We start from the raw sequence: 12,057 nt of genomic DNA, 5'->3' as shown, positions 1-12,057 counted from the left end.
GAGCACAGATGGAGCTGGGATCTGGGAGTCCCCTGGCATGATGGGGACAGGAGGCAGAGCACAGAGCTGGCCAGAACCAGCTGGAAGGCAAGGACTGACCAGTTCACTAGCGAGGCACTGTGGCAGGGAATCTGGGCTGCATGAAATCAAATTGGCCTGAGGCTCTGATCAAGAAGATGAATACAAGTCAGCAGAGTTCCTCTGCATGGTCCTGGGGGGCAGTGGAGTAAAGGTGAGCTTTCCAGAGGTTGATCTGTGGGCTGGTCCAACAAGAGACATGCCAATGGAGACAGCTTGACTCGGGCACTCAAACAGACTCGCTAAGAGCACCAGCTGGAAGAGGGGCAGCATCTGAGTGGGCCTCTGTGGTCATCCCTGATATCTAGGAGGTAGCCCAGGCCTGGGGAAGACCAAACTCTCCTGCCCACAGGCTGGGGAACACCCTAACTGTACTTCCAGCCTTAGCACCAGCTCAGAATAGGGGCAACCCGAGGGTAAGACTTAGGAGGGGCAGGCAGGAGCCCAAAGGCCTGGCACTGCTTGCTAACAATGAAAAGCCAGACAGGAGCCCACAAAGCAAGCAAATCCTCAGAAGCACTGGCAGGCTGGCCCCTCACAGCCTCTGAGCTCCCCAGCCATAACCCACCCCCCCCATCTGAAATGCCAGTCCTGAGGGCCTTGTGGAGCACATGCTTTTAAAAAGAAACAAGCACCTTTATGGAGAGATAATTCAGTCACCATAAAATTCATTGATCTTAAGTATACAATTCAATAATTTTTGGTAGATTTATAGGGGCGCCTGGGTGGCTCAGTCGTTAAGTGTCTGCCTTCGGCTCAGGTCATGATCCCAGAATCCTGGGATAGAGCCCCGCATCGGGCTCCCTGCTCCGCGGGAAGCCTGCTTCTCCCTCTCCCACTCCCCCTGCTTGTGTTCCCTCTCTCACTGTGTCTCTCTCTGTCAAATAAATAAATAAAATTAAAAAAAAAAAATTTTTTTTTTGGTAGATTTATAAAATGGTGCAACCATCACTACAATCTACTTTTGGAACATTTCTATTACCCCAAAAGTTCCCTCTTGCCTATTTATAGTTAATTCCTTCTCCCACCTCAGCCCTAAGCAATTATTTTCTGGTCCTATGAATTTACCTTTTCTGGACATTCCAAATAGATGGTATCATACCATATGTAATTTTTTGCATCTGGTTTAGTTCGTTTAGCATAATGTTTCTGAGGTTCATCCATGTGCAGAATGTACGAATGTATCAGCAGTTTGTTCCTTTTTATTAGCAAACTGTATTTTATCGAGTGGACTTCTAAATGGTGTTTATCCATTCACCAGTTGTTGGCTATATTTAGATTGTTTCCAGCTTCTGGTTATTATGAAGAAAGAAGCTGTGAACAACAGTATGTATGTCTTTGCGTGGACATATGTTTTCATTTCTCTTGGGCAGATTTTCTGGGTCATATGGTTAAGTTTATGTTTAATGTTTTAAGATACTACCAAATTGATTTCCAAAGCAGCTACACCCGTTTAAATCCCCACCTGCAACAAACAGGGTTCTAGTTTCTCCACATCCTCACCAACACTTGACATTGTCTTTTTATCACCATTGCAGCAGGTGTATAGTAGGATCATACTGTGGTTTTATTTGCACTTCTTAATGACTAATGAACATATTTTCATGAACTTGTTAGCCATTTGTATATCTTCTTTAGGGACCTATCTATTCAAATCTTTTTTGTCCAGTTTTAATTGTGTTATTTGTCATCTTATTATTGAGTTGTAAGAGTTCTTTATGTATTTTATCCCAGCATTATTTGTTGAAAAGATCATGCTTTCTCAAATTTTAAAATAATTTTTGAAGGCCTGGTATTATTTTTTCCTTTAATTCTTGATATATTTCACCAGTAAAGTAATGTGGGCCTGGGCCCATTTCAGTTGGAAAGATTTTAGCTAGCAATTCAATTTCTCGACTTATTACAGGTTTATTCACTTTATAGCTTTGTTTTTAAATCCATTTTGGTGATTTGTGTCTTTCTAGGAATTTTTCCATTTTATCTATGTTGTCTAATTTGTTAGAATCAATGTGTTCATAATATTTTCCTATAATCCTTTTAACTTTTGTTGAGTCTGTAGTGATTCCCCTTTTTTTTTTCTTTTAAGTAGGCTCCACACCCAGCACAGAGCTCAACGCAGGGCTTGAACTCATGACCCTGAGATTAAGACCTGAGCTGAGCTCAAGAGCCAAATGCTTAATCGACTGAGCCACCCCAGTGCCCCAGTGATTTCTTTTTTGCTTCCTGATTTGGTAATTGGCTTTTTCTCTTTTTTATTTTCATGTATAGTCTAACTTAAGATCTGTCAATTCTATTGATCTTTTTAAAGAACCAACTGGTTTTATTGATTTTTCTCCGTGCATGTGTGTGTGTGTTTTCCATGTCATCGATTTCTGTTCTAATCTTTATTATATCCTTTCTTCTGCTTACTGTGGATTTCACTTGCTCTTCTTTTTCTAGTTACTTATGGTGAAAGCTTAGGTTATTGATTTGAGGTCTTTCTTCTTGTCTAATATAGGGCATTTAAAGCCATAATTTTTTCTTTAAGCACTGCTTTAGCAGCATCTTATGAGTTTTGATGTGTTTTGTTTTCACTTGTATTTAATTCAAAATATTTTCTTTTTTTTTTTTTAAGATTTTATTTACTTATTTGACAGAGAGAGAGATAGTGAAAGCAGGAACACAAGCAGGGGGAGTGGGAGAGGGAGAAGCAGGCTTCCCGCTGAGCAGGGAGCCCGACGTGGGGCTTGATCCCAGGACCCTGGGATCATGACCTGAGCCGAAGGCAGACGTTTAACGACTGAGCCACCCAGGCGCCCCTCAAAATATTTTCTAATTTCTCTTGTAATTTCTTCTTTGTATTATTTAGAAGTGTGTTGTTTTAAATTTCAAAACGTTTGGAAATCTCCCAGATTTCTTTCTGTCATTAATTTCTATTTAATTCTATTGCTCAGAGAACAAACTTTGTATGATTTCTTACATACATAAAATTTGTAAATTTATACGGATTTGTTTTGTGGCCTAGCTATACGGTCTGTCCTGGAGGATATTCAGTGCACTTGACAAGTATGGTGTGTGGTCATTGGGTAGAGTATTCTATGTCAAATCAAATTGCTTGATCTTCTGTGCCCCTGTTGATTTTCTGTTTAGTATTCTATCAATTACTGAGAGTGGACCATTGCAGTCTCCAGCTATTCAATTTTGTTTTTCTTCGTGTATTTTCTTCTTTCTGTTGTTAGGCCCATATACATTTATAATTGTTGTATCTTCCTGGTGTGTTGACCCTTCACAATTTGTAATTTCCTTCTTGGTCTCTAGTCATATTTCTTGTCTTAAATTATATCTTATCTCTTATCTGATATTAATTTAGCTACCATCTCTCTTATTGTTACTTTTTGCACGGTATTATTCTCTTCCTTTGGGGGCTCTCCATTCCCCACCGCACATGTGTGTTGCGTCAGCTAGAAACGCACTTGCCCCAGCTGTGACCAAAAGCTCAGGCTAGTGGAGCTGTTGGGCCTCCCTGCTCAATCCCCCTGAGAAGGTCACCTCTGTTGACACTGCTGCTAAACATGAGCACGGCACACTGCTCTGAGTCACAGGCACCCCTTTCTATCACAACAGAGCATCTGGGGGTCCTCACAGCACCCCCTGCCCTGAAAGAAGCTCACCAAGCAAGCAGGAAGAGTATCAGAGCAACTGGAGGCCAAAACCCCACCGAATTCCACCGTGGTCAGCAGCAGCTCAGCAGTTTTTCAAGTATAAAAGCCTCTCAGTTTAGTACATACCTTTGGCCTTTCCAGAGTGCTAGAATAGTTATTTTTGTGGATTTTGTTCAATTTTATAGTTGGTTTTTTTGGGGAGAGGACTTGATGATGTCCTCAGTTGGCTATAGTCAGACATCTCTCAGGGACACATGCGTTTGCACTCACTGCCTGGCAAGTTCCACAAAGCAGGGATTTCCGTCTCTTTTCTTCACCGTTGGACTACTCTAGACGACGATCTGGTGGAGCGTAAACTCTCAATAAAAGAAGTTTGCATTTTGATTTTAGTAACAGGGTTCCTCTGGATCCCAAATTCAGCAGCAGCAACACAAAGCAGCCAGGTATAGGGGCTACTGGGGCTGAAAACAGGATCTGCCAGGGACATCCAAATTCACATTTAACTTAAGTTTTTATGAAGGTAATTGTAGATTCACATACAGTCATAAGAAATAAAGCAGAGATCCCGGGTACACTTTACACATTTTCTCCCAGCAGTCTCCCAAGAACCAGATTTTGATTCATTGATTTTTCTCTATTGTCTTGCTATTTTCAATTTCATCAGTTTATGCTTTGATCTTTATCATTTCATTCCTTCTGTCTGCTTTAGGTTTATTTTGCTCTTTTCCTAATTTCCTGAGGTGAGACTTCCCGATTGTTGATTTGAGGGCTTTCCTAATTTCTTATGTAAGCATTTAATGCCATGTATCTCCCCTCTGCACTGCTTTAGATGCATCCCACATGTTTTGTTATGTTTATTCTCATTTTTGGTCAATTCTCTGTATTTTTTTATTTCCTTTGAGACTTCCTCTTTGATCCATGTATTATTTTTAAAGTGTGTTGTTTCATTTCCACATGTTTGTATGATTTCTATTGCTTTAAATTTGTTGAGGTTTGTTTTAAAGCCCAACATTTGGTCTAAGATAGACTAGATCTTATGGTGAATGTTCTGTGGGGGCTGGAAATACAAATGTTCTGCTGTTGGTGGTCCAAGTGTTCGATATGTATCAATTTGGTCCTGTTGGTTGATTGTGGTGTTTAGATCTTCAACACCCTTGCTAATTTCCGTCTAGAAGGTCTACTGGTTGCTGAGAGGGGTTGCTAGAGCTGCCAACTGTAACTGTGGATTTATCCATTTCTTCTTTCAGCTCTTTTGGTTTTTGCTTTATGTAACTTTGTGGTTCTTCTGTTTGGTGTGTATACATTTAGGATATTTGTCTTCCTGGTGGATTGATCCTCTCATCATTATCTAATGTCTGTCTTTGTTTCTAGTAAGTTTCTCTGCTCTGAAGTCTATTTTATCATATTATTAGTATACCCACTCCTGATTTGTTTTGGTATTGTTTATGTGGTATAAGTTTTTCTATCCTTTTATTTCAACCTACCTAAGTCACTGTGTTTGAAGTGAATTTCTTGTAAAGAGCATGTAGGTGGGTTGTGTTTTTTTTAAATCCACTCTGTCAATCTCTATCATTGGACTGATATATTTAAACTGTTTAAGTTTTAAACTATGTAAGACAAACAGTATGTTAGCAATGAAGTCTGCCATTTTATTATCTGTCTTCTGTTTATTTCCTGTGGTTATCATTCCTCTGTTTCTTTAATTTACTGGAACACATTTTAGGATTCTAGCTTTATTTTTCTATACTGTTTTTGAGTGCATTTTTTCATAGTCACTTTAATGGTTGCTTTGAGCATGATAAATAAATGTGTGACTTACCAAATTTCTCTCACTTTCAATGAAGTGTAAAAAGCTCACTCCTATTTAGGTAACTTTCCCCTCCCCACTTCTAAATATCTTAATGCTCTTCCTGAGTATCAGATGGTTTTGTAATTTTTGTTTCGATTATAAAATATTATTTTTAAAACTCATGAGGAAAAGAAGAGCTTACTTATGGACCCATATTTCTGCGCTACTGTTCCTTCTTCCTTCCTAATGTATCAAGTCTTTTTCTTCTATTTCAAGAATTTATTTTAGCCTTTCTTTTAAAGTAGGCCTGATAGTGACAAATTCATTCAGTTTCCCTACATCTGAGAATGTCTTTATTGCCCCTTTATTCCTAAAGGACAGTTTTGCTGGATATAGAATTTATAGTTGACAGTTCTTCTCTTTCAATATTTGAAAATGTGCCACTTCTTGGGCTGCCTGGTGGCTCAGTCAGTTAAGTGCCCAACTCTTAATTTCAGCTCAGCTCATGATCTCAGAGTCGTGAGATCAAGCCTCTCATCAGGCTCTGCGCTTAGCAAGGAGTCTGCTTGCGATTCTCTCTCTCCCTCTGCCCCTCCACCCTCCACCCTGCTCATGCACTATCTCTCTCCTTCACTCTCTCTCTAAAATAAATAAATAAATAAAATCTTTTAAAAAAGAAAATGTGCCACTTCTTTCTGCCTTCCATCGATTCAAAGGAAAACTACACTGTCATTCAAATTTGTGTTCCCTGTAAGTAATGCATTGTTCCTCTCTGGTTGCTTTTAAGACTTTTTTTCTTTGTCTTTCATCATTTTCTTCTTACCACCTTTCAGAGTCCTCCTTTGGTTGTCTCTGACGTTATTTTCAGGGTTTATGGTTGTGCTTAGCAGGGAAGAGCAGGGAAAAACTGACCTATGCCATTGTGTCTGAACCAGAAGTCTCAAATTTCTAAACTCTGAGTTTGCAATATCTACTATAACTGTTATGTTATCTGTGAGGTGTGTTCCACCAGCTAGAAGGCTAGCATCTCAGCACATATATTTCTAATGGCCACATTCTGCAGAGCAGGGCATAGGGCAAGCAGGCACTGGTGGAAGGGAATTAAGAGGATCTGTGGTCAGAAGGCATCAAAGTGCTTCAGTCCAGCTGCTAGCTTCTTCCTAAACAGGGGAAAGAGTCCTCCGAACCAGCATGAGCCATATTTTCTCTGGACCCTCTGGGGGTGATAACCAGAGTCTGGAATCTAGAAACATGCAAGTGCATGAAGAACACATGTTTTTAGGCCAATCTGCAGACTAATTTGCAGACCCTTAAGTAAAGATACAAATTTAGCCAATTTCTTGGTAATATCAATAGAAAGTAAAATATCAAAGAGTTTCATTTGAAAAAAGAAAGAAAATATTCCTACCTGTTCTGAGGACATTTCACCAAATAATGTCTCGCTGTAAAAAGAAAAGAAATAGAAGATGGTAAATAAATGTTACTCTAAATATATATGCTCCAGGAATCCCCGGGAAATGTAGGTGCCCAGGCGTTGTTCAGATGTTGGTACAAGCCTCTTCTTGGGGCTTTCATACTTCTCCTTGGATGAGTACTGCAGAACCATAGCACAGACGCCACATTGACTCGATAATATTCTACACCTAGATTGAGCCAGGCATGAAACCATACACCCCAGACCTCCTAGTTTGATAACCCAAAACAGTCATTTTTTTTTCCAAGCCAGGTTAAGGTGGGTTCTAACCTGGAAGGTCCTGGAGTAACAGTCACCCAACTTCAAAGCTCTGCCTTATTCATGAGAAAGACTTTGGGGATAACCTGTTTCCACTTAGATGCTCCTCTCTGTAAACTGGCTTTTTGTTCTCTGATCAACGCTCTTCCAGGGGGGCCCTTGGAAAAACAGTCTTAGAGCAAGACATCCTCCACAGTAGGTCTCATTAAAAAAAAAAAACAGATTCTAGCAGCAGAGGAAAAATAAGAATACCTAGGCAGTTATCCTAATAGGTATCCAATCTAAGCTCACAACTGAGTTCACTTCAAATAGAAGTAAAGCCATGGGCCGCGGAGTTAGGTCGTGGATCATTACATCAATGGCCCCAATGAATCACACCTCCCTGTGTCTATCTACAGCCCTGTGAAACTCCACCCCCACACTGGGCTTGGCCACCAGATGTGCTTTGGCCAATGAAACAATAACCAATATGTCACAAGCAAAGGCATAACAGGTCCCTGTGCTCTGAGGTTTGCTCATTTGCTCTTTCTCTCATTGCAGGGAACTCTTCTGCTACCGCATAAAGAAGCCTGGCTAGCCTACTGGGAGATGAGACCACATCGAACAGAAGCAAGTCATCCCAGTGAGGCCCCAAAGCAGCCAGGCCCCAGCTGATCCACCAGCAGGCTGCAGCTCCAGGAGCGACTCCAGCGAAGACCAGAAGAAATGCTCAGCTAAGCCCAGCTGAAATCGCTGACCTACAGAATTGTGAGCAAATAAAATCATTGTTGTTTTAATCTACTACATTTGCAGTGATCTGTCCTGCAGGTGACCAGGGTAGGTTCCAGACCAGCATGACAGTCTCAGCTGTAGAGAGGGCTTTTTAGGTTTACCTGTTACAACCCCTTATTAGTGCATAAACTCTTTTTGCATCCTGTTTACTAAGCACCTACTCTGTGCTGGATAATTTACAGATGTAGCAATAATAAAACCATAATTAGTATTTACTGAACACTTCATATGTTCCTGGCCTAACTCTAGGCTTATTAAATAAATCAGTGATCATTTGTCTGGGGTTTGCAAACCAGTGGGCACTCCTAGGAAGGGCAGTTTTAAGGAAATCAGTTTCTAGATCCTCACCTAGCATGGTGTTCTTTCCTCAGAATTCATTCTCCCAGAACATGCTTGAGCTCTAGCTGTATCCTTTTCCCTCCCTTCTCCATCATATCACTGTTTCTCTCCACAAAATCGAGGCACACCTCTTGCCCATCCTGACTTATACTATGGAGCTAAAAAACAGGAGGCACTGAATGAGAAATGATTTGAAATGTTGGGGCCAGTGTTGAGAAAGCAAATGACTAATGACTGGGCAACTAAACCTTTCACCAGCAGAGAGGTTTCCAATATTTTGCTTTCGACAAGGATTAAATAATGACCTAATCCAGTTGTCAGCTGGTCAAGTATTAAAAATCATTTTCAATGATAGATCATATACCCTTGCATGAATCTGCTTCATAAGAGAATTCAGCATCATTTCTATTCTTAGTAATAGAATTCAGCATCAATTCCATACTTTAAAAAGTAGGAATAGAAATGATGCTGAATTCTGTTATGAAGCAGGTTCATGCAAGGGTATACGAAGTAAAATAAAAATTTATTTTAATAAAAATACATTTCCAATAACATGTTCTTCTTATGACTGATTATCCAAACTGATAATATCTATGGAGTTTTGATTAGTTTTATATTCATTTTCCAAATCTTACTAATTGTGCACTATTAATAACTCAATACAGAAAAAAAATGGAATACCTAGAAACTTATGGAATAAGGAAATTTAAAATTTCTTAATTTAAACTTGTACACACATTATTTTTACAGAGAAGTGTAAACAAAAAAATTGTATTAAAGTGGGATAAAATTTGGTGGGGGAAGTAGATTGAAGATAAAAGTTCAAGGAGAAAAAGGAATGATATATAATTTCTAACAGCTAAAGCATGTTCATAGAGTCTTTTTAAATAAAGAGAGGTATTACTAAATTCATGACATTTAGATGTAAAAGAGATTTAACCATTTCATTTTAAGATGTCAATATTTGTGATGCCCTGGAAATTACCTCCTTTGCAACAATTTACATTTATGATGAAAAAGTTTAGACATCAACAAAAAATGTTCAAGGGTGCGTAGTTTTTGAAATGCTTTTAGGTGCTATTCCAGCAAAAACGTTTGAAGACCACAACTTTGCATTTGAATTCAATCTTCGCAAAAACTTTGTCATTGCCCCTAATTCTACGGTGGAGGGCACTGAGGCACAGAGAGATTAATGACCTTGACTAAGGTCACACAGCGGTGTTATGGGCTGAGCTGTGTCCCTCTTATGTTGAAGACCTAAAACCTAACACCTCAGAATGTGAATTAGTTGGAGATGAGGCCTTTAAACAGGTGATTCAGTTAAGATGAGGTCACTGGGGTGGGCCCTAATCCAACATGACTGATGTCCTTCTAAGAAAAAATTAGGAAACAGACAAGTGCAGAGGAAAGACCAGGTGAAGACACAGGGAGGGGACAGCCACCTAGAAGCTTTACTACGGCAGCCCAAGCAAACTAACACACCTAGGAAGGGACAAAACTGGGCAGCCTGACTCCAGAGCCCTCTTGTAACTACCCCTTACCATTCTCAGAGATACTGGGCGGCTGGTATTAGAGCTCCTATAGACGAAGAGAATAAGTCTCAGGAGAAACGGATGGCCCACTGTGCCACAGCTGGGCAGGGCAGAGCTGGGGCTAGAGTCCTAGGGAATCCATGCACTGACCTGTATTTTGGGAAATCCAGTCCAGGGGCAGTGAGGTGAGCAGCCTGGAGATCAGGAAGCCAGGGAGCAGGAGGGCAGGCCCGGGGGACTCATAATAGTTGGCCATAGGGGAGGGGGCTGACTCAGAAAGACCAGAGCCCAGGGAGGATGGTCAGTGCCGGGCACAACATAAGCACCTCAGCCAACACGTGCTGACCGATGTTTATAAGGTCTCAGACTGGTAAACACAGGGCCGATGTCCCGTTAATGAGAGGGACTGCCCAGGGAACCAAAAGTAATCCTGCATACCAAACATTAAGACTTACGTGCATCTGAGAAATAACCCTTGCCCAGAGTCACCTTTAAATATATGTAACTTAATCAGTGCTGACTCCAGGGCTAGGGCTGCTCGAGAAGCAGAGCCTGTAAGACAAGCATTTCAGTACAAAGAGTCTGTATGGGACTCGAGCCCAGCAAATCCACTGGAGAGGGGCGAAGTGAGACCAGGAAAAGAAGGAAGCCAATAAAAAGGGGGCTCCTGGAGCCAGTCTCCATCGTGAGCCATGACCTCCCACCCAGCATACTTGACCCAGAGGCTCCTGGCTCCACACGAGGCAACCGTACTGCACAGAAAGGACAACTCAGGACACAGTTCTTTTTCATTGGTGATCTTAGGATCTTTAGGACTTTGAAGACTAAAAGGAAGGACTGCTTTTCTCACCTCCAGGCCCTGAGGCTACCCTTTCTCTGCCTCCTCGGCCGGGGCGACACTGCTCTCAGCCCCCAACTCATGGCCAAATCTCCCAGACGACCTGTCCAGGCTGAAGACTGTGTCATCTCCATCTGGGCCTGTCTCTGTCACCACGACCACCCCCAGACGGGTGACTTGGAGCGGAGGTAGCCATGCTCCCCCATCCTCTCAGGCCCCGGAGCAGTACCGGGGCCTCAAGGTATAGCTGACCCTCCCCAGTCTTTCCCCTAATTTGCCTGCACCCTCTCCAGACCCCAGGCCTTGCAGAGACCCTGAGATAGGACCCATGGATATTTCTGCTCTGTTCCCCAAGCGTCTCCCACACTGTGCCAACACTGCGACAGCCCCTGCAAAAGGTCCCGTGCGTTTGCAGAAGGAGCCAGAACGACTGAGCACTGTGCTCTCCCGGCCTCCCCCGCCCCCCCCCCAGCCCCGGCCCCCGCAGGGAGCCCAGCGGCCTGGAAAAGGACCATTGGCACTTCCCTGGGGGGGAGAGATAAGACCAGGGGTGTGCCCCACTTCCCGTCAGCCCTTCCCTTTACACAGAACTGGGCTCCCGTCATGTCACATCCAGAACCCCAGGCCCTCCAGGAAGCAGCCCTGCCTTGATGGTGCTTCCGGGCTGGCGCCGACACCAGGACAGGTGAAGCCGTTTCTCCGGGTCACCAAGTGGTAAGCTGAGGAGAATGGGGTTTCCTATCGCCTGTTCTCTTGCTACAGTGAGTCATTTCATGGCCACACGAAAAGCACTGGTGGAAAGCAGCAGCACATAAAGTTGTGTGTCTAGAGACTCGTCCTATATGGAAGTCGTGGGCCCCAGGCTGGCACTCAAAATACACCTAGTCCCAAATGAGACGTGCTGGAAGCATGAAATCATGCTGGATTTAACAAAAGAATGTAAAATGTCTCATTCAGAATCTCTCTATTGATACTTGTTGAAATGCTATTTTAGATACAGTGAGTTAAATAAAAGAGATTGGTTTTTTTTTACCTTTTTACCCTGTTAATGTGACTACTACAAAAATGTCCAATGACATATGTGGCTTGCAGTGTATCTCTACTGGGGACAGTGCGTGGGGGAGCTCTGCTTGCCCTCGCTGCCGGGATGGCTGATCCCGCAGTCACCATGACCGTGATGGAAGGATGTGGTTTGGAAAGTGAGCTGCACCCGGGAGGAGGTGCTCCCTGGAACTGCCCACACCAAGGACCAGCACACCACACTGGGAAAAGCATCCCCAGTAGCTGTACGAGTAAGAGAAACTCTTAACCCCATTTTATAGTGAGGACACTTGGGG

The 12,057-nt window shown here is 42.4% G+C and overlaps 1 protein-coding gene across 7 annotated transcripts in view; it reads right to left on the bottom strand.

Moving 5' to 3' along the window:
- The window catches only part of VSTM4 (V-set and transmembrane domain containing 4), a 99,850-nt gene that overhangs the window by 46,243 nt on the left and 41,550 nt on the right, over positions 1–12,057 (bottom strand). For all 7 annotated transcript variants that reach the window (XR_013449712.1, XM_036103139.2, XM_078077455.1 and 4 more), the window contains one exon: positions 6,917–6,950. Coding sequence is in view for 6 of the 7 variants with exons in the window: in XM_036103139.2 (XP_035959032.1) it covers positions 6,917–6,950 (34 nt within the window). In the remaining variant the exon portion in view is untranslated. The remainder of the gene's footprint in view (positions 1–6,916; positions 6,951–12,057) is intronic.

This window comes from Halichoerus grypus, chromosome 7, assembly GCF_964656455.1.
Source record: "Halichoerus grypus chromosome 7, mHalGry1.hap1.1, whole genome shotgun sequence".
NCBI classification, from domain to species: Eukaryota; Metazoa; Chordata; class Mammalia; order Carnivora; family Phocidae; genus Halichoerus; species Halichoerus grypus.
The sequence above is the reverse complement of the archived record's forward strand: the minus strand, read 5'-3'. Positions and strand labels throughout refer to the sequence as shown.